The following is a 20,020-nucleotide window of genomic DNA, read 5'->3' on the forward strand; positions in this document are numbered from 1 at the left end:
TTTAACAGAATTAGCTAAATAAAGATGAGTTACCCAAATGAACAAACAAACTCATCTTATATGTTTTGCTTATTTGTTATCATGAAAATAAATAAACAAACAATATGTTGCATAAACGAGCCCTTAATTTTGTATTTTAAAGTTTGGCATTCCATTCATTTCGTAAGTATTTTTTTCCTGAAGAAAAAACATATTTTTATTGGAAACTAATATATAAAAACAATTACATGTATGAACTCTTAATTTCATTCATAACTATTTTCAAAGACTACAAGCAATGTAAATTGTAACATATAAAAGAAGGGAATTGATATTCACACCCCTTTTTTTTGTTACCCACATTAATTTTTTTTTTGCCTTTTAGCAAAAAAAAATATATATATATATACACATACATTTTCATCACTAAAAAAGAGAGCATAAATAACAAAAAAGAGACTATGAATATCAGTTTCCTAAAAGAAAGTCGAAACAATTCACCAACAACGTGCTGCCTTATAATTGTTCATTCTTTTTTTTTTATTATTTTTTTATTTTTTGATCCGCAGTTCATTCTTTGAATCTCAAAAAAAAAATAGTAATAGAGACTAATCGGCCAACAACGTGCTGTCAAATAATTGTTCATTCTAAAGAATCTGAACTAATAAAAGTAATGGATTAGTGATTGCCAATTGTCATTGACTCATGAAGAATAGGATCTTCACCAGTTCACCTCCTTGGTGCCGCAATCCTTCCATACAACAATATCAGAAATATAACGGGCATTTCTTGCCAAATGGTGTGCTACCGAATTCCGGTGCGACGAACAATACAGAACTCAGCTCTTCTTAAAGAGGATGCTTCCGTAGGTCTGATATTGTTGGAAGGCAAACAAAGATGGCGATTTCCCGTGTGACAAAAAAAAAGAAGAAGAAGGTGAATGAAAGATCCAACTAAACAGAATTGGGCCATGAGTCCAAGATGTAGTGACCATTCTTGAATTCTCTCTCAATCCCTCCCTCGCTTCGAAAATCCAGGATTTGAGTGGATGTCCTTTAGAGGAAATGAAATCCCCATAATCCCAAAATGATCAAGCTTTCACAACTTGCGAAAAAAACGATTCCACATACATCACAGAAATTACAAAAAAAGATACAAACAATTTTCTATACACGGCAGATAACATTGCAAGGTATCGCAATTTCAGAAGAGTTACAGATAGAGATCACCAAATCACCAAACACTACGCTACTTAACGAGTTCCCAGCCGAATCAAGATGGGCAGATCAATGAGCTCTTTCAAAAAGTCCCAGCTCAGCATGAAATATAAACAATCGACTTTGCCGTTGAAATACCTCATAATGAGTTGGATGTAGTCATTGCACAGCCATAGGCACAGTAACAGTGGGGTGCTTGGCATTTGGCCGCTGGGGATGGGGACAAATCACTACGTTCTGGCAAACTGTTTTTACTTGGCAGAATACCAGTTTTGAGCACATTTGGCATCGACGGAGAGGTCAACCCTGAGGATGTTCTTTCCATCAAATGGTTTGGACATGCACTCAACAACTATGGCCTTGGCTTCCTCTGCCGACTCTGTCGGTCCTTCGAGGATTACTTCATCGTGGACCTGTTTCCACAAGAATGCCTTTTAACTACCACAGCCCCATCAGAAAAGTAAAAGAATATTCAACTCCTCAATATCTAATGCCAAACCAAATGTTCATCCCCTAATTCAAAAGGTACTCACATCTAGCAGCCTTTTACTTTAATCTGACTTGGCCTCCTAGGGCACTGGTGCAAGTTGTTGCTACTTACATTCAGAAAAGAAGGGTGCCAGATTGAATGCAGCGATACAATTATCAGAGGAGAAAGGAAAACCATGAATTAGAGGGGGCACAACTCATGCTTAATTGCTTATATTTGTGAAGATAGTGCCGATACATCTGTTCCCTTTTTTGGAGGGAAATGAAGTTTGGCTAGAGGCGGATCAAAAAAAAAAAAAAGTTTGGCTAGAGCAGTGTTTCTCTGGACAGGACATCTGACAACACTGAACTTCAACAAGAAATAAAACAAAACCACATCACCGGAGTATAAATATATTTGGTAGCCAAGAATCAGCCTTTGCATAAACTATTAGTCAGAACAAAACGGATTTTACAAAAAGAAACACAAGCCAGTTCAGGTAGCCTATGGAAGTCTATAGGGAAACTTAATGTAATGCAACGACAAGATGGCCATATAGATCATCAGCTAAAGCCAAAAGGAAAAGAATGGGGCTCCAAGGAGTTAAGTGTTAACTGCTCTCTGCTCAGGAAGGTTCTTTGGTGGGCTCGGATAACATCAAGATAATTACCAATAGAATAATGAACGGACTAAAGCAAAATGATTGGAACAATCTTGAAGGCAAGTGCAAGATTTTTTAATTAACACGATATCTACTTTATCATGTGATTCAACTAGAACTAGAAGTTAGGTGTTCTGCGTTTTCTTTATTTGGAGAGATGAAAGATGGGAAAACCTGTAAAAGCAGCCTCCATCCAAGCTCCTTCAAACGCAAATTCTTCAATATTTCTAACATCGCGCACATGGCAACATCGGCAGCACTACCCTATTGCAAAATTGTTTATATCAGAACCTGAGGTATTGAGAGAGAGAGAGAGAGAGAAATTAAGATCAAAAAACCTGCACAGGTGTGTTGATAGCGGCGCGTTCAATGTGACCTCTTTGAGAGGAGGTAACTCGGTCCACTGAAGGAAACAAACGGGCCCGTCCTAGCAATGTATGAACACACCTTTTTTTGCTGCATGCTTCCTTCTTACGTTCGTCCTGCCAATTCCGCACTTCTTTTCTCTCATTGTACCAGCGAGCAACTGTTTCTTTTGCTTCTTTCACAGAAACCTAAGAGTAGAGATGGAAATCACCCTTCGTAAATGAAGTTACTATAACATTTGAAACAAGAGTGATTCTTCATTTCACATTTCAAAAAACCAACAGTACCTTCCAATCTCGGGAAAGCCCCACTGGTGTTTTCCCATATGCAATGGAAAAGTTGAGCATCTTTGCTTTCCTTCTTTCAGAAGCAAAAGCATCCTAAAGCAGAAACAAATAGGGGTTTTGAAAGGGTATTTTCATACGAAACTCGCAGGACTGTGTACAATCATAATTGCATTAAAAGACAACAAGTGACAGGAATAGGCCGCAGATGGCTAAAGTAAAGCATTAGTGAAGAAACTATATTTTTAAATTGCTCAACAGAAACCTCAAATTGTACAAACACCAGAGCGAACTCTTCACAACACAAACAATAAGCTGAATCTGCATAAACGTGATTCCATCCATAATAAAACACCTCTCTCTCTCTCTCTCTCTCTCTCTCTCTCTCTCTCTCTCTCTCACACACACACACACACGCACACACACATGCGCGCGCGTGCGCGCAAAACGGGAAACAAGAGACACCAAACAACTTCCGTTTCAAGTTACTGTGAACTGAGAGAAGACTCCCAAATCTGACCCACCCTGATCAAGCATGGCAAATACCTATCTGCCTTGCTCTGTCAATGCTTAAGTTATCAGCAGCTACTTTGTTACATATTTAGCACGAAACAGTTTGAGACAAAAGTCTCCCAGCATATCCTAATCCTGCTACTCATAGTACACATAATACACCCAGCAAACCCCATCTAATAAGAGGAAGCGAAACAGAAATGAACACAGAAAAAACTGAAATCTCCTCATGGCATTGATGAATGAGTGGCTGTTATATCGAAAAATTAATCCCTGAACTAACAGGAAATTTTGACGATTACCTTCAATAGAGGAACTGGAGGCTTATCCTCACCAGGTTGAGGATGCCACTCAAGAAGCACGCTTTTTTGTTCAACAGCTTCACAAATGTGTGGATACATGTTCATTGCAGTCCTTGAATGGAAGTCTCCGCCAGCTTTGAAGGCATCCAACATACTCTTACAATTGGCAAGATGTGCAAGGATCCTAAGTTCCAGCTAGTCATAAACAAGTACCAAGATCACCAGTAAGATTCATATGGACAAAATTTTCGTTTACACAATAAGATACAACTTCCCGTAAGTAGAACCAAAGTTAATCTCAGTCACCTGTCCGTAATCAGCAACAATAAGGGAGTTTCCTGGTGCAGCGACAAATGCCTGGCGGATTTTGTAGCGATCTTTCTCTAAAGCAGGCTGATTCTGATTTACAGTAAACAAGATTTTGACACATTAAATTTTTTTTGGTGAAAGACAATGGAGAATGCCCATCACAAGCAACGACAAAAAACAATTCGACGAAATCAGCAGGACAGAACCCGTGCAAAATGCAAAGAATCCACTCTACAAGTAATAAATACAGCAGGCAATCAGATTTTCCAACCTGCAAACTAGGCCTCCGAGCTGATAAGCGGCCAGTTTCTGTGTTGATGTTAAGAGAACCATGAATGCGCCCATTCTTGCCTGATATATGACTGCCCTGAAGATAGAAACAAATATAATCACCATCTTCTCATGACCTTTAACATAAGAAAGTACAGCACAAAGGAAGAAGTATTGACTGAAACAATGAAAAGTTAGCTAACACACCCCCGGAGGAGAAGAAATGTCTGTCATGCATTTCCATAAGGGCATGAGGGAGATACGACATAGTTTATGACACACTGATCCAGAGTCAGGAAACATATACACAACCCACGGCCATAATGTCCAAATGAAATGTTCTGGGAGAATGGAAAACGTGAAAATGAGGGAATCCCCATGCAACACCGCACAAGAGCTTCTAAATTAACATGACACAAACATCCAATGTATTTTTTTTTTTTTTTCATTTTGATATTGAACAAAAGGCAATGCCTCAAAAAAAAAAAAAAAAGGGCACAGAAGGGTTGTTAATACTTGTCACGAACCAATGTAAATTATTTACCAAGGGAAGAAATAGGAAGAGAAACAGAAAGGGATACCCCTTCCCCAACCTTATATGGGATGCTAAAATTCCCCCAACGAGATTGTAATAGATAGTCATTCTCGATGGCTAATATCACTAGATTTATACGAAATGGGTAAGTGGCACAATAAGAGTGGATCAAGGCTATCTGCAAATGCACAACACATTGCCATCTACCACATTTTAAACTTCTGAAGAACATTCCGCCATAAGAAAACTAAGTGGCAGATATAACTAGAAAAATATGGCAGTAAAATAACCTGCAAGGGGAGGATGAAGTTGGATATCAGTGAGTCTATAGAGCAAACTTCACACAAAGCAGCAATGGCATGGCACGCCTCCTTCCCCTTCAGCCCACCTCCAAATGCTGCATAAGCAGTTCCATACGCAGATTCTTTGTCCTCACTTACTCCTTCCTTCGTCTCCAATACCTGTGCTTCATCTGTGAAGTCAAATTCAGCAGAAACCTTCCCAGCAAGGGTCTTCAAAGCATCTCCACAAACAGAGGGCCATCCACTTGCAGTGTACATCTCAGGTTCTAATTTCGATTCAAGTCTGCACAGCTTAATATTGCGAAATTTTGTGGGAGTCTTCTTGCCTTCTTCAATCACTTTCTCAATGTTAGGAACCTTAAAATCCTTCTCCAAGGGAAGGCTCTCGTTTTGATCCTTACTGCAAAACGATAAAATACAAGAAGTGGCTGAATTGAATATAGGGCTTCCATTGCACAAAAAAGAAAGAGAGAAAGAAAAGAATATAGGGCTTCCTTTGGACTCTTTCTGAATATGATGAAAAAATGGATAACTAATCATTTGTAGTGATTGCATGTTGTTTCTGCATTTCATTGCATGTTGTTTTCCTCTTCCATTATTTGTTTTTTCTTTTCACTGCACGAGGAAGGTAATGCAGAGAATTGTTCAATACTCGTGAAAAAACTAGATAGCTCCTACAAATATTGTTCTATTCAATTCATTTTGCCGTTCGTAATCTATACTACTTCAAACTTTTGTTTAACCACGATTGTTTCCCTCATATTGTGTGCGCAAGTAATCTATTCTTTTCTACAAAAGCAGAACCACTTCCTGCATTGGAAATTAATACCTTCTTTATAGGAACAAAAAGGCGTCCAGGTCACTTGTAGCAATGCCGTAGGTAACAAGTGAGATGATCCCTGGGGATGGCCCCAGAGGAATGACTCAAATTCAGGGACCACACGCTTCCAGAGATCAGATCCTGGCTTTCTTATCTATCGGGTGAAGTAGGATTATTGGTCACATCACAAACTTACTGAAGTTGGAGAGTATATTACAGATAAATGCAATATGCATATTATTATGCAACGACCATCTGCAAACGGGAAAGATATGAGACCAACAGGACCAAGGCCAGAATGACTGCTAAACAGCAAAGGTCATACCTGTTCAAGGTTCCGCCAAAAAGGAGCAGGCGCAACTGTGTATCGCTTCCCACATTCATGTACTTAGCATCAGGGCAGTACTTTGATGCCCAGTTGCGAAATCTATTAGCAGCAACCTGCTGCTCTGCTCTAGCCACTTTCTCTACCTCAGCAAGATAGGCTCGATCAACCAGCATCCCTTCAGTTTCCATTGTCACAAGAAGCTCACCAAATGGCTGCCAGTATTTCTCATAAAAATCAAGCATTGTTCCTTCTATGCATCCATCAACTTTCCATTCCATCCCCGATAGTTTTCTTTTCAAGCTCTCGTAGAGATTTAGCGTGCTTATTGAATCTAAGGCAGAATAACAAATCCATAATTTACGGTCTTCTCTTTGAAGCTCTTCAACAGGAGGGATGGTTATAATTTTGCCATTAGAGCCATCTTTCTTCACCTTTCCCCTGCCAAAAATGGTTTTCATTGATACTTTACCTATCAAATTCTCATCATGGCACACCCTTGGGTCACCTGAAAGCGCTTCTAGAGAATACCCACCCTCCGTTTGTCTGGAAGAATCCCACAACCGAGCCATATGCATTGTGTCGGCATGAAAACCGGAAACTTTAAACCCATAGTTTTCTATAATGTGGTTATCAAAGCTATAGTTGTGCCAAACCTGTAGATAGGACAGAGCACTTCATCACATTCTTATCCATTCAAAAGGAAAGACCACCCTTTTTCATGAAGTCAAAATAATATCTAATACATGATAGATGATAACATAAACTTTCTCTCAGCCAGCATATGCAATTTAGACCAGTCTTCACCACTAAATGACGACGTAAAGAGAGTAATATTAAGGAAGGAAACATTGCCTTTTTAATGGAGGTATCTTCAAAAAATGGAGCAAATTCGGCTAAAATAGTCTTGCCACACTCAGCAAGAAGATCTACCCATATGCAAGATTTGCCATTACCAAAATTTACTTCTGGTCCAGAATAAATGCTGAAGCATATCATTTCTCCATGATCAACAGGAGTTTCCTGCTTCACATCAATCTTGGCCACCTGCATGTAACCAGGATGCAGCCGTAATAAGCACACAAGAAAGTATGTAAACTATACAATTATAATATACGTTGATCCAAACAATCAAAGATTTAAGTAGAATACTGTGTCCATTTTGCATCCACAAGTAAATAATTCCAGGAACCTATAAATGTAACTCAAGCATGAGACATGCCTCTGTATCACATGCATAAACACGATGCCTGTATTGGTTTGTAAGCATCCTGACAGTCTCCCTTGCCATGGAGATATTATCAACCACAAGAACCTTCTCATAAATACGAACAAGCCTCTCGCGGACATGGAACTGGTCAAAACCTTCTGGTTTATCAATGGAGCTGCCACTAAGGGGTTTGGAAGTTTTTTCCTCCCTTTCCTTTGATAGCCCTCCTGACCCATTATACTCAATACCTTCAGATTGAACAATAGGACCCTTCTCGATCAAGCTTGTGTTTCCTTCGTTCTTCACACTACATGCACCTGATGTATGGGCTTGACTATGCATGTACCCTTGGCCCAATGAGCTTCTTAAAGCCCCTTCTCTGCTGCTATTGCCACTAACCATAGAGGCCTCCATAAGGTCTTTAGAAAGCAAATGGTCACTGCCATCCTGCATATCTGTAAGGCCATACTGCCCACTGTTTGCAGTAGCTTCTACACGTGGAATTCCAAAACCCACAGGATTATAATTGCTATGAACAAAAACTGGTGTGTTGCTGTCCCTTAGTTCATATTTTTCTTTCACTAGTCTATCTGCTTCTTCAATCCACAGTCTGGCTGCCTTATCTTCTAGAATTTGTTTGTTTTCTTGCTCCATCAGTTGTGGGTCGGGTTCTCTGTCAGAAGTAATGTGACCTGAAAGGTTAGGAACCATCCGAACGCAAGAATTCCCTGCCCCTGAAAGTACTTCAAGCTTCCAAGAGCTGTCCATAGGATAATGCCTATACTCCCCACTAGATGACATGATGTCATTTTCTTCCTTTGTCAGTTGTGGGCTACAAGAGACGGGTTCTCTGTCAGAAGTAATGTAACCTGAAAGGTTAGGAACCATCCGAGCACAAGGATTCCCTGCCCCTGAAAGTACTTCAAGCTTCCAAGAGCTGTCCGTAGGATAATGCCTATACTTCCCACTAGATGACATGATGTTACAACTTGAACTTTGTTTAACCTTAAGGGAACTACTAAAACCACTAATACTAGAAAATGTTCCATTGGCAATGGGGAGTCTGCAACTGCAGTCCCTGCAATTTAAATAGAAAGTGTCAAATACAGCAAAAAGATAACCCAGCTTGTATGTTGGTGAGTTGGGATATGGCAGGGTCTACAATAAGCTTCATTGACATGAAGAAAAAACATTTCAAGCAACCCGACCAACATCAAAGCTATAGAATACATTCCATTATCCATGCATTCCACATGTAGTTGTATATAACACTCTGACAAAGGAAGCCACACTTGGTTTGCCCACATTCACCAATACACTTCCATGAGATACAACATGTTGTCCTTGTCCTGAAAATGAACAAAATCCTACCCTTTGCCCCTACTCGATATGGTCCCTTGCAAAATCTTCAGCAACTAAAAAAGATCAGACAAGTCAACTCTCCGTTTCAACACCAAATGTCTAATTCTCACTTGTTTATGCATCCATCCTTGCCCCCTATGTTGCTAAACAATCCTTTATATATTAACCTAAATTGCACTGCTTGATGTAATTGAAATCAAACTTAAAAGATATGTGCAAATATGACCATAGATGATTAAGAAGCAGCAACACGTTCTTCAATTCTGCAGCTACATGCATGTGTGTGTGTGTGTGGATGTGAGTGGCAGGAAAAGTGCTTGAGGTTGCCCTCTGGGTATATGGCAGTCGCTACAACAATGCTTGGGACCACCGAAGGTGGAGGAGGAGAGAGCTCAGGGCGGCCAGAGAGAGAGAGAGAGGATGGCAGTGGAGAGTGGTCAACCATAGAGTTAGAACTCCATGTCTTTATGTGTTGTATGGGATGTAGTGTGTCTGTCTATTTTGGTGGTGTATCAACCATCCTTATATGGAGACCCCAAAGATGGGCATGCCAGAGGGTTGTATTGGCCAGGGGATGGAGAGGCAGGTGGTTGATTGCCGGATGTCAGGGGTGGGTGCAATAAGTATGGATGTGGTTGTGATTGTAATGAGGGTAGTTGTGGTAATGATGATGGTGGTTGATGCAGACGTCGACTGACATAGGTGGCGCCCATCCCTCTCTATGGTTGATCAAGGTGGAGCTCACCTCCTTGACAATCCCTTTGCTCTAGCCTCCAAACCACATGCTTCCTTAGGTCCCGAGCAGGGTACCCAGACCCGGGCCCTGCTCCCAACCTAGGTATTGTGAAGTGTCGCCAAGCTCATTAGAACCATATTTATTGTATGGACATGGCTGACCGAGCATCGTAGGATGTGTTTTAGAGCTTCCACAGAGGAGCCCCTATGTGGAGGAGTTGTTATTCCAGAGGAGCTGTGTGCCTTGCCACGTTGGTATTGAATCCGCCGATAAGTGCCACATGGCGATGCTCTTCCAGATACCCACAGTGTGTACTCCACAAGTTCTTCAATGTTCATGCCATTGTATTCTTACAATAGCATGAAAGAAGTTGCTTTGAACATCATGTTCAGTAGTATCTCAAAGGACCTCAAATCACGAAGCCATGAATTTCCAAAAAAGGCCACCTATACACAAGAGGTGGAAGATATATGGAGCAATACGCCAATACCCATAAAATTTCCCACTTGAGCGAAAAACATTTTAATAACTCCTCAACATAGATATGAAATTTAGCTCCCAACTACTGGTTTAGCTAACTCAGTGCCCAGAGAATTTCTCTTCAACAGGTCTCGAATTCAAAAAGGGTGGAGTTGGACCAATGGATAAAACCATTCTTCATTCCACTCGAAGTTGGGGAGAGGGGACTAAAGTCACTAAACTAGTCTCAGAAAATTCCTAAACATCCTCGTCACTGGAATAACCAAGTTTCCACAACAAGTTGAGGTTTTGGCCAAGGCCCATAAACCCAGACATGAAATATGTAAAAGAACAGTCAGAAAAAAAAAAAAAAAACACACACACATGAAAGAAATTTCGTTATTTCTGCAACAAGTTGGGGGATTTGACTAAAGGCCCATAAACCCAGACATGAAACATGTAAATTACAGTCAATAAACAGAAACCCACATGAAAGAAATTACAAATACTACAAAAAAAAAAATGACAATCAGTAAAGATTGAAACTATAACCTGTAGAGGGCTTTTCTTGAGGCAACCCAAAGGGAGAAAGAAGAATGAGAACCCATGGAAGAAGGCCCAGGACGTGAAGTGGATAACCAGAACAGAGGGGGATAGTGTTTACAGTGGTGGCTGGTTTGAGTGGAAATCCCTCCTAATGCCATGGCCTGCAAAACTCCTCTCCCCAGCTTTCTGCAAGGGTTACCGACACAAGCAGCCGTTTTGACAATCTATCTTTGTGAAGATAAAATTTAAAAAAGGGTTTCACCAGGTTTTTTCTGGGCTCAGAGAGAGAGAAAGAGGAGAGGGGTTGGAAACTGAAGTCTATAAACCCTGTCTTTTTTTTTGAGTAAAAAAGAAAGGGTTTTGCCAGTTTTTTTCCTGAGGGGAGAGCGAGAGAGAGAGAGAGATAGGAGGGGAGGGGTCTGAAACTGAAGTCAAAATACCCTTGTCTTCTGAGTAAAACCCTCCAGGTCTCCAAATATTGCGGACAATTTCATAGCTGCCTGGCAAATATTCTTCTTTATATTTTACTCCGTATTTTATGATTAGAATGATTCTATTTACAGCTAAAATTAATTTTATTAATAGGATGGGATGATTCCATACCCACTCACGGAATCATGAATCTAGAATCATGACATTTTAATATTATGGGAAGAGAAGGACCTTAATTGTTGAATTTTTTTTTTTCCTTCAAACTATGTTGGATGACCGATAAGAATCAAATTCCTAGAATTTTTTTTGAGTAGGAATAAGAATATGATTACTAGCAATCAATTTCTTAGGAAATGAATTCTTGGAGTAATTTCATTTCGATGTCTGAAAAAATTAATTTTGAAAATTTATCAAAGTTAATATTTTTTTTTGTTGATTGTCTGATTGAGCCACGAATCTAAGATTAGCATGGGGAAGAGAGGGATCAAATTCTCATTCAATCTGGAATGTGATTTTTAGTTGGATGTGTTATTAGGAATTACATTTTTATTCTTGTTTCTTCCAAACGTGGAAATCATGAAAGTACGATATCACATTGTATTACTGCCAGTTCTTAACGTCGGAATCATGGAAGTAATAGCATCACATTCATATTTCTTCTCAAGATTTTCGCCATCCAAACTGAGCCCATGATAAAACTGAAAATTGTAATAAGAAAGTTGTGGGCCAGAGAAAAAAGAAGTTGGAATAGAAATACATAAGTGCGTGAACAAAATTTCCTTTATATAACTAAGGTGGCCGAGTCATCTTATGTCCATCTCGATTAATTATGGGGACCCAATCCCACTGTCTATTTGTGGAAACAAAATTTTCTTGCAAATTTGAATGTTTCAATTTGGTTCAGATGAAAACAGGAAATACTGAATGATGGGATCTAACATCTCATTGACATCTTCTGATTAAAATAAAATAATTGATCGAGATACGAGTTTCGTCCCAAAGTTTGATTCTTGTTCTCAACAACTTTTGGAGCTATCTCACCCCACGTGTAAGCATGTGAAACGGTTGTGGGAGGAAAAAAAAAGGTGAGCTAGTACTAATAAGCAGTGACTTGGGAGTCAAAAATCAACCCCAAAGTTTTTGGAGCTTCTATAGGAACTTGTCAATCTCTTTCCCAATCACCACCAGGCTCATCTTTTTCTTCACCTAATGCAATATTTCCACCAGAGGCCAGTTTCGTCTCGTCTTCTGCTTCTTCCTCATCATCTCTATTTGGTGCAGAAAAGAACTCAGAGAGCAGTTACCACATCGCTGATCAATGGCCGGGCGGTAGCTTCCTCTTGGAGACACATTGCCGCGATTACAAGAGCCTGGTCGAGACCCTTTATGAGGTAGTTCCCTTCTTACAATGGATCGACCATTAATGAAAACTTCCTCATATCTTTGAACAGAGGTCGTGCCTACAAAACAGGAAAACAGAACTAATTAATAGGCTCTACTCTTTTACCAAATTTTTGAAATACTCACAAAAATTCTCTGGACTTTCCATTTCAGTAACAGTTTGATGGTGTTAGTATCGCCTTTTGAGTATCAGTTTTCAAGTACTCTCAATGGACATTACCCGTTTGAAATGTCTAAAAAATCCAGATTTTGGTGAACCATCATTATTTCTTTATCATCTTTTGATCACTAGTTTTTGATTTTCCTATTTGCGTCTACTGGAGGAATCATAAAACTACAAAAGAGAGACCATATTTGAAGGGAGCCCACCAAAGCAAGGGAAGAAATTTGAGAACCATCCTTTTTGCCTTTGATGAACATTTTGCTAATACGGACCAATAATTTTTCAAGTCCTCTATTCCAGACGAATCAGGGAATTTGTTCTTAGATCAAAAGCCGAAAAAGGTTTATTGATGACAACAGGGATTGGAACTTAAGAAATCTCATACGCTATCAGCTTATCCCAATTGAAGACCACGTGCATTAAATTCTTTGAACCTTACATTTGGAAATCAACTTCATTATGTTGATATGTTTGAGTCAAGTCAGTTTCTAGTCCGATGAAACTTGCTCGATAATCCACGATGTGATTATTATTCGGGAGTTACAAGGTTTTCAGACTTACCCAAGAAACTAGATTCTGCTCTTCACTTGGTCTTGTGACTTGTATTGTCAATGATTCTCCTTCCAGAGATGATCTCCAGAAAGATAACTCCATAGCTATACAAATCTGACTCTTTTTTTTTTTTTTTTTGGTAAATTATCTTTCACTGAAAGCAACAACCAATTACAAGGATCAAAGGGGCATTCCCCTGAGAAAGATCAAAACAAATTGCACAGGCCTGCCATAAAAGCCCAGACAAAGGCAGAAACAAACAGCCAAGCATTAGGGAAAAACTATGTTGGGAATGTTCCAACCAAGGCAGATTCATCTGTTAACATCAGTCGTCTTGACACCACTACATGAGCAGAAGCATGCACGCAACTCAGAGGCAATCTTAGCTGAGAGTTCCAAACAAGAAAGGCTTTCCTGTTGGAAGACTCTTCTATTTCGTTCGCACCACACATGGTAAAATAACAGCAGCAAGGGATAGCTTGAAAACCTGATCTCGAAAATCATTGCCCCTTCTATGCAACAGAGCCCAATTAATCTCAGCCAAGAGATTTAAACCAGGTCTATCAAACTCCTTCTGCAGAATATGACCCCATAACTGGCAGAATAAGGGCAGCCAAAGAATAGGTTCTGATGGTCCTCAATAGCCACATCACAAAAGGAGCAAGTACCGTCAGTAATCAGACCCCATTGAAGAATTCTGTCTTTAGTTGAAAGCCAACCCAAAATTGCTAGCCATTCACATCACACTCATTGGGAAGAAAAGTAGAGGGAGTATGAGCAATAATGTCCTGAACTGCAGGGTGTCTGATCCCCGATCACTTCCAATGACAGAAGCAACCTTAGTCAAGAGAGATCTGCCCAGGTTTCCAACTATGCTGTGACCTGATCTGTCAAAGCATACTCAGCCGTGCTTGGCTAGCCCATACGTTCAACTGGTGATAAGCATACTCAGCCACGCCGCGCTTGTACCCATACGTTCCCATCACATTTATAGATACATGGGACTTATCACCAGTTGGACCAAGCTTGGCTAGCCCAAACTCCGAAAGCTTTGTATTGAATTCCCTGTCTGGGAGTATGTTAGATGCTTTGAAATCACGGTAAATCACCGGAGGGTTAGCTGTTTCATGCAAGTATTCGAGACCTCTTGCTGCACCTTCAGCAATTTCCATCCGTGTGTTCCAATCCAAAGGCTTCTTATTTGAAGCTATATCTGAAAAACGGAGGGCTGCTCTGAGAGGCACAGTTATGATTCTTAGCAATTATCCTTCATCAATGCAGATAGGCAAAAAAAGGGCTAACGATACAAAATGGGCCTATTTGTTTAGTATCTTAAACATAATATGCAAAAACCCTGTTAAATTCATGTAATTTCAAACGGTTGCAACTTGCAGTTGACTGATCAATACTTGCAACATCCGACACTCTGCCCTTTTTCCTTACGTGGCTTATGAGAACGACGATTCAAACAGATAAAGAACAAGCAACAATACAACTAAATGGAATAGCACTCGTGGATGAAGATATGCATCAACAAAGGTTTAAACCATGTGAAATTTGAATTTCAATATGCTCTGTAACAATAGCAGCAGGTACTGGCATTGTACGCTAGTTTGTGTACATATATGTTCATTTTATAACGAAAAAGGAAGCAATTATCAGTAAGAAAGGATTTAACCAGCCCAACACACCAACTGTGATCAATTGTTCGAAACACGGGAAAAGACTATTTGAGAAGTAAATTGTAGACTGCAACTTGAAAAAAATTAGAAATGGTAAATAAGTGTGAAATTATATGATGCTTCCTTCTTTCCAGTAGTTGAGCGCAATTGATTGAGACTTAAGGCTCTATTTGGTTTGGTTTGGTTCTGTTACCTTCTTTTCAAACACATAGCTGGTGATCCGGTATAGCCATGCAGACAACAGGCAAGCCAAATATGTGCAAGCAATTTCTTGGCATTTGAAAATTTTACTTGTCTCAAGACTCTCAACCCATTTATCAACCCTGAACCTGACACCCATGCATATACATAAAGAGTAATACTATTAATCCGATTAGATAACATCAATCTACAGTAACCAATAGATGTTGAAATACCTTTCATGACAAAATAAATCACGATTAGAGCGCAAGATCTGCTGTATCTATTTCGTCAAGCAAACAGCATCTGGGTCCTATAGTAGACAAAATAGGCAAAGCCAAAGTGAGGCATTCTGATTAGATTTCTCCTTCGCAAGGGGTCTTAAATAGACCTTACTCCTAATTTTTCCGCTTTCAGCCGAGCAAACACAGTCTCAAGCTTGCTAGCTCTAGCTTCAAGTCCTGGTACATCAATTGTGCTTTGGGTACTGATATTCCTTCCATTGGTGCCAATGCTCATCCCATCATCGCTTGGAATTCCAACATGACTATCAATCATGTTTTCAGAGGGTCCATGCGATCCTCCCATCATTGCTTCGCCCCTTATAGTATTTTCTCTGCGTTCCACCTGATATTCCATCTTTTTCCCATCACCAGACATTCTCTTTCCAGCACTGTCGCCAAGTCTGTGTTTGTCTTTTCCAACAGATTTCGCTTCTTTATCAACCCTCTTTCGCTTCTTTCCTTTTGGAATCTGGAGTGATTTTACCAGGCTGTTGGTGATGCTCTTTTGATTGAATTTCGCTGGTTTGAAGCTCTTTCTCTTGGTAGGAGTACCCAAGGCATCATTCTCCACATTCTTTCCCTTCGGAACGTCGGGTGGTTTTTGCGGACCCTTGGTGCTCTTCTCTGCTTTGGCTCCCTTTAATACATCTTTCTGAGCTAACATTGATTGCTTCCACCACTCCAAATATCGAGTCGTTACATCTGACTTAAACAACCTCGAAGGAACATACAGCCTTCCATCTTTAATTGGCCTGTTGTAATTTTCCCAGGCAATTTCAGCAGTGTCATTGAAACGAGCCACCAAACCAGGAAGATCTTGATCCATCCCAAATTGCATAGCAACACGATGAGGAAGATAACATTCTAAGCAGTCTAAACCCACCAACTCACTTGGCCTCAAAAACCGAGAAAATAACTCAAAATCCTCAACCATCCCCAAACAAACCGATACCCACTCATCTCTTTCTAAGTAAAACTTAGGAAACAACCCACTCATCTCTTTCTATGTAAAACTTAGGAAACACCCAGTTTTTCTCAGAAATGGCGTAAGGGCGCCACTGGAAATATTCCCTGGCAGAGTTTAGAGCCATACCCACATTCTCAATATCCTTCTTCTTCATATTGCTCCACCTAGCCATTCTTGGCTCACCGGGTTTAAGGGGATTGGGTTGAGGCCTCAGTGTGGGAAATCTCTCCCAAGCCCAAATCTGTACCATTTGCAATGGAGCAAATAAACTGAGCCTCACTTTTCGCTTCCTTTTAGAAAGTACTATTGCATTTTTCAACCACCTCAAGTCTCGATAAAGCAACGACACAACTGCGGGAGCAAGGGTGATCCTCGTCCCTCTTGCTAAATGAATAGCTATACTGTGAACATTCCTATTAGTCACCTGTGACTATTTGGGAAAACATGCCTGGATAACCACAGGACAAGAAACGCTTCGTGCTCAATTTCGCTCCCACTCCGCATGAAAAGCTTCCCCCATTTGGACTGGTCGGCTCTATTAGACTTACTCTTTTGGATTTCTCTCCGTCCCTTCATCAATTTGTTGTCGATTTCAACCATTTCTCTGATTTCAAGAGGAGTTATAACAGATTTCCCCAAAACAGAATACCCTCCCAACACCAAAACATCCTCCAGAGTGATAGTACCTTCTCCCCAATCAAACACGAACGTGTTTGTATCCGAACACCATTTTTCTGCAAAACCCAGAACAATTTCTCTGTGTAATCGGATTTGGTAAGTGGAACTGACAATGGCTTCATAGATTCCGGCCTTTTTCCAAGTGGACTGGTGAATAGAATGCATTCGATCAAACCAAGATTTCCACGTGTGGGTATGTTCTCGACACCCTTTGAATTCCACTCTCAATGAGACATCAGTTGAAGTTGGAGAGAGAAATGTACCTGAAGGAAGCTTAAAGAGTGGCAATCAATTCATCAAAGAAATATCTTGTTCTCATCAAAGAAAGATCTTCCCTTTCAGGCTTGGGGGCCAAAGATACAACTTGTGAAAAACCGTTAAAAAAAAGTAGAAAATTCTTTTAGTTTCTCCACGGTTCCCAATAAGTTTCTCTACCTATCTCTCCTCACTCATTACATCAATTTTTTCGTCAAAACTCCAAACCAAACAAAGTGCCTTTTGCCGGGGTATCTTTCTTCTTGTTCCTAAATTTTTGCCGGGGTATTTTTTCGGTATTATTTAACTTGTATTTCTTGTTATAGTTTTTTCGTCGTAATTTTCGAATTAATCATTCTTCGAGACTAGAGAGTATGAAAATTAAGGACCAATTTGAAAGTATTCATATATAACCACACTAAAGACAGAAAAGCCAACTATTTTGTATTTTTCTCGTAAATATATCCAAAAAAGTATCCTGAACAAACAAAAATTCAGAAAAGACAAGTAATTAACCAATGCGAAAATCTAAGAAGAAGATGGCGTAATAGTTGAAGTTGGAGAGAGAAATGTACCTGAAGGAAGGTGAAATACGGGTCCTTCAATGGAGGAGACGGAGGGTTTGAGGAGCAAATGGGCTGGTCTTCTAGTTGGGTTTTTACCAGAGGGTGAAATCATTAGCTCCTCTCTTTCTTCTGTGATGGTATCTTCTGGGTTTTCCTTCATTGTGTTGAGTGTTCAGGTAATGCTATGGCTTCCCTTTGTTTGAGGGGAGAGAGAGAGAAATGGGCTTTGTGTTTTGTTTGATCCTAGTTTGGTCAGGCCTTAGTTTGGTAATTTTGGATATTTTAATTTTGTTAATAGGCACAAAAAAAAAATAGAGTAATGATTGAAAAGAAATGTAATAAATGAAAAAAGATAGAGAGAGAAACGAAATTAATAATTAAAGAAATAAGATAATTATTGAAAAAAAATATAAGGTAATGATTGAAAAATAAAGTTAAAACATCAAAACGAACGAGACCAAAGTTACTTTTTGAAGAGAAAAGAAAGGGATGGAAAGGAAAGAACTGTGGTTTCTTGAAAAATTATTCTTTCGATATGAGTATTTTGGTAAAAAAATGGAAAAAAATTCAGTGCCGAGCGGATATCATATGGTACCCGTTTGCGCATCCTAGCGGTCCAATACGTATTTGACCTGCTCAAATTTGAAAAGAGAAAAAGGAGAGAAAGTGTTGGGATGAGAGGAGAGAAAATATTTCAATCCGAGCCATCCAAAAGTGTATTGGACTGCTCGGATGCGCCGAGCGGGTACCACGTACGATATATCCGCTCGGCACTGAAAAAGGAAAAAGGAAATAAAAAATGTTCCTATTGGCCATTCCCCTTTCTTTTCTTTTCTTTTCTTTCTACTCTTTAGGTCCCGTTCCGGAACGTGAAATAAGTATTTATTTTTTAAGAAGACAATTTCAAGCTTAAAAATAATGGGTTTATTAAAATCTAAAAATATGCAATATGGATCTAGTTTGAAAGATCTCTTTAATACGGTGCAAAAAAAATCAAAAAAAATATTTTTCATTTACATTATTTTTTAGTTTAAAAATATGAAATAAGTACTTATTTTTTAAATAGGTGTTCTGGAATGGGCTCTTAGTCTTACCATGCAAACTGCAAAGGGGTGTTATTAGTGATGGACTGATCATTTACTGTATTAAATTGCGAGTTCCAAGCAGTTCTTTATTCTGTTGATCAAAAAAAAGAAAAAAATGCGCTGCTATTCGCAGCTCTTTATTTTCTCTCATAGCTCGTTAAAAATTTTCAATTATACTCGACAGTTAGTTACCGAAATTGAGGTATATTTTCAGCATTCAATGACCGAAATATACAATATTTTTTTCAACAGCTATTTACCAAAAAAATATGTTCAGCAGTTGTTTACCGAAAGTTGAACATATTTTCAACATGTAGTTACCGAAATATAATCTTGTTTTCAACAGCTATTTACAGAAATATTATGTATGATTTTTAACAACAATTTACTGAAATGTAGTGAGTTATGAGAGAAAATAAATGGCTACGAATAGCAGCGCCCAAAAAAAGAGCAGTTCTTTATTCTTGGCACGTTGGGACTAGGAAGGCAGTATTAAATATTACGGAACAAAATACCACCCCATGATACAAAATATTTCAGTGTCATGTTTTCAATCATGGGTTGGTATTTTGCTCCATAGCATTATTAATGAACGTAAATTGATTTTCAAAAGTTTCAAGATATATTCAATCTTAACTTATTCGTGGCCGATCAAAAATAAAACTTATTCGTGAGATAAATTGATTTTTAAATGAGTTTTAATCGAGTTGAACACAAGATGATTTCGTGTAATTTATTATTTTTTTATATATTATAAGCTGAACGAGCAGTGTATTAGTTTGTTCGAAACTGGTTTGACTCGTTAAGGAGCTTTACAAAATTTCGAAGTCTGGTTTCTATATCCAACAAATTGTTCTTGAACGAGCTTTAAAGAGCAAACATGAGCCGGAAGTCGAATACTAGCTTCTTCGGTAGAACCCTTTGCTCACACTCTCAATTCTCGTTTTCAGTAGGACCCTTTGCTCTCACTCTCGCTCTACGTTCTCGTTCCCAATTCTCGTTGTTGTGGATTTTAGTCTTTTTAACATTAAACGACGCTTTCACGCTTACACTCTTGCTCACTCATACACGTGATGTTACTTAGGGCTAGCTAATGACTTGAATGATGCC

At 39.3% G+C, this 20,020-nt stretch overlaps 3 protein-coding genes across 5 annotated transcripts; all 3 read right to left on the minus strand.

Annotated features, from left to right (window-relative positions):
* Window positions 1–1,033: 1,033 nt before the first annotated feature.
* Window positions 1,034–11,146, minus strand: LOC131330465 (DNA polymerase I A, chloroplastic/mitochondrial-like). The gene is made up of 12 exons (XM_058364055.1): window positions 10,672–11,146; window positions 7,575–8,640; window positions 7,208–7,399; window positions 6,353–7,008; window positions 5,196–5,607; window positions 4,372–4,467; window positions 4,098–4,190; window positions 3,792–3,986; window positions 2,980–3,072; window positions 2,665–2,880; window positions 2,501–2,590; window positions 1,034–1,609 (listed from the first exon to the last, which is right to left on the minus strand). The coding sequence occupies exons 1-12, from the start codon at window positions 10,821–10,823 to the stop codon at window positions 1,448–1,450; spliced, it is 3,423 nt and encodes a 1,140-aa protein (XP_058220038.1). The 5' UTR covers window positions 10,824–11,146; the 3' UTR covers window positions 1,034–1,447.
* Window positions 11,147–14,036: 2,890 nt separating this feature from the next.
* On the minus strand, window positions 14,037–15,446 carry LOC131330467 (probable serine/threonine-protein kinase PBL23). Its single transcript, XM_058364059.1, has 2 exons — window positions 15,312–15,446; window positions 14,037–14,426 (listed from the first exon to the last, which is right to left on the minus strand). The coding sequence occupies exons 1-2, from the start codon at window positions 15,316–15,318 to the stop codon at window positions 14,104–14,106; spliced, it is 330 nt and encodes a 109-aa protein (XP_058220042.1). The 5' UTR covers window positions 15,319–15,446; the 3' UTR covers window positions 14,037–14,103.
* LOC131330466 (uncharacterized) lies at window positions 14,037–18,055 on the minus strand. Of its 3 annotated transcripts, none has more exons than XM_058364056.1 (2): window positions 17,835–18,055; window positions 14,037–17,267 (listed from the first exon to the last, which is right to left on the minus strand). In XM_058364056.1, the coding sequence occupies exon 2, from the start codon at window positions 16,354–16,356 to the stop codon at window positions 15,457–15,459; it is 900 nt and encodes a 299-aa protein (XP_058220039.1). In that variant the 5' UTR covers window positions 16,357–17,267; window positions 17,835–18,055; the 3' UTR covers window positions 14,037–15,456. The 3 variants fall into 3 exon arrangements, with proteins under 3 accessions (XP_058220039.1, XP_058220041.1, XP_058220040.1); XM_058364058.1 differs by having other exon boundaries at window positions 15,241–17,267; XM_058364057.1 differs by having other exon boundaries at window positions 15,241–17,277; window positions 17,835–18,042.
* Window positions 18,056–20,020: the final 1,965 nt, after the last annotated feature.

Source organism: Rhododendron vialii, chromosome 6a, assembly GCF_030253575.1.
Source record: "Rhododendron vialii isolate Sample 1 chromosome 6a, ASM3025357v1".
In the NCBI taxonomy this organism is placed as follows: Eukaryota; Viridiplantae; Streptophyta; class Magnoliopsida; order Ericales; family Ericaceae; genus Rhododendron; species Rhododendron vialii.

What these genes read in the sequence shown, in the direction of transcription:
- LOC131330465 (XM_058364055.1), bottom strand. Translation starts at nt 10,823, where the DNA reads ATGGCATTAGGAGGGATTTCCACTCAAACCAGCCACCACTGTAAACAC. An exon ending in TCAAGAAAAGCCCTCTACAG is followed by an intron (nt 8,641 to 10,671) that starts GTTATAGTTTCA and finishes TTTAAATTGCAG; the next exon opens with GGACTGCAGTTGCAGACTCC. An exon ending in TTGTTGCTGATTACGGACAG is followed by an intron (nt 3,987 to 4,097) that starts GTGACTGAGATT and finishes GTTTATGACTAG; the next exon opens with CTGGAACTTAGGATCCTTGC.
- LOC131330466 (XM_058364056.1), bottom strand. Translation starts at nt 16,356, where the DNA reads ATGAGTGGGTTGTTTCCTAAGTTTTACTTAGAAAGAGATGAGTGGGTA.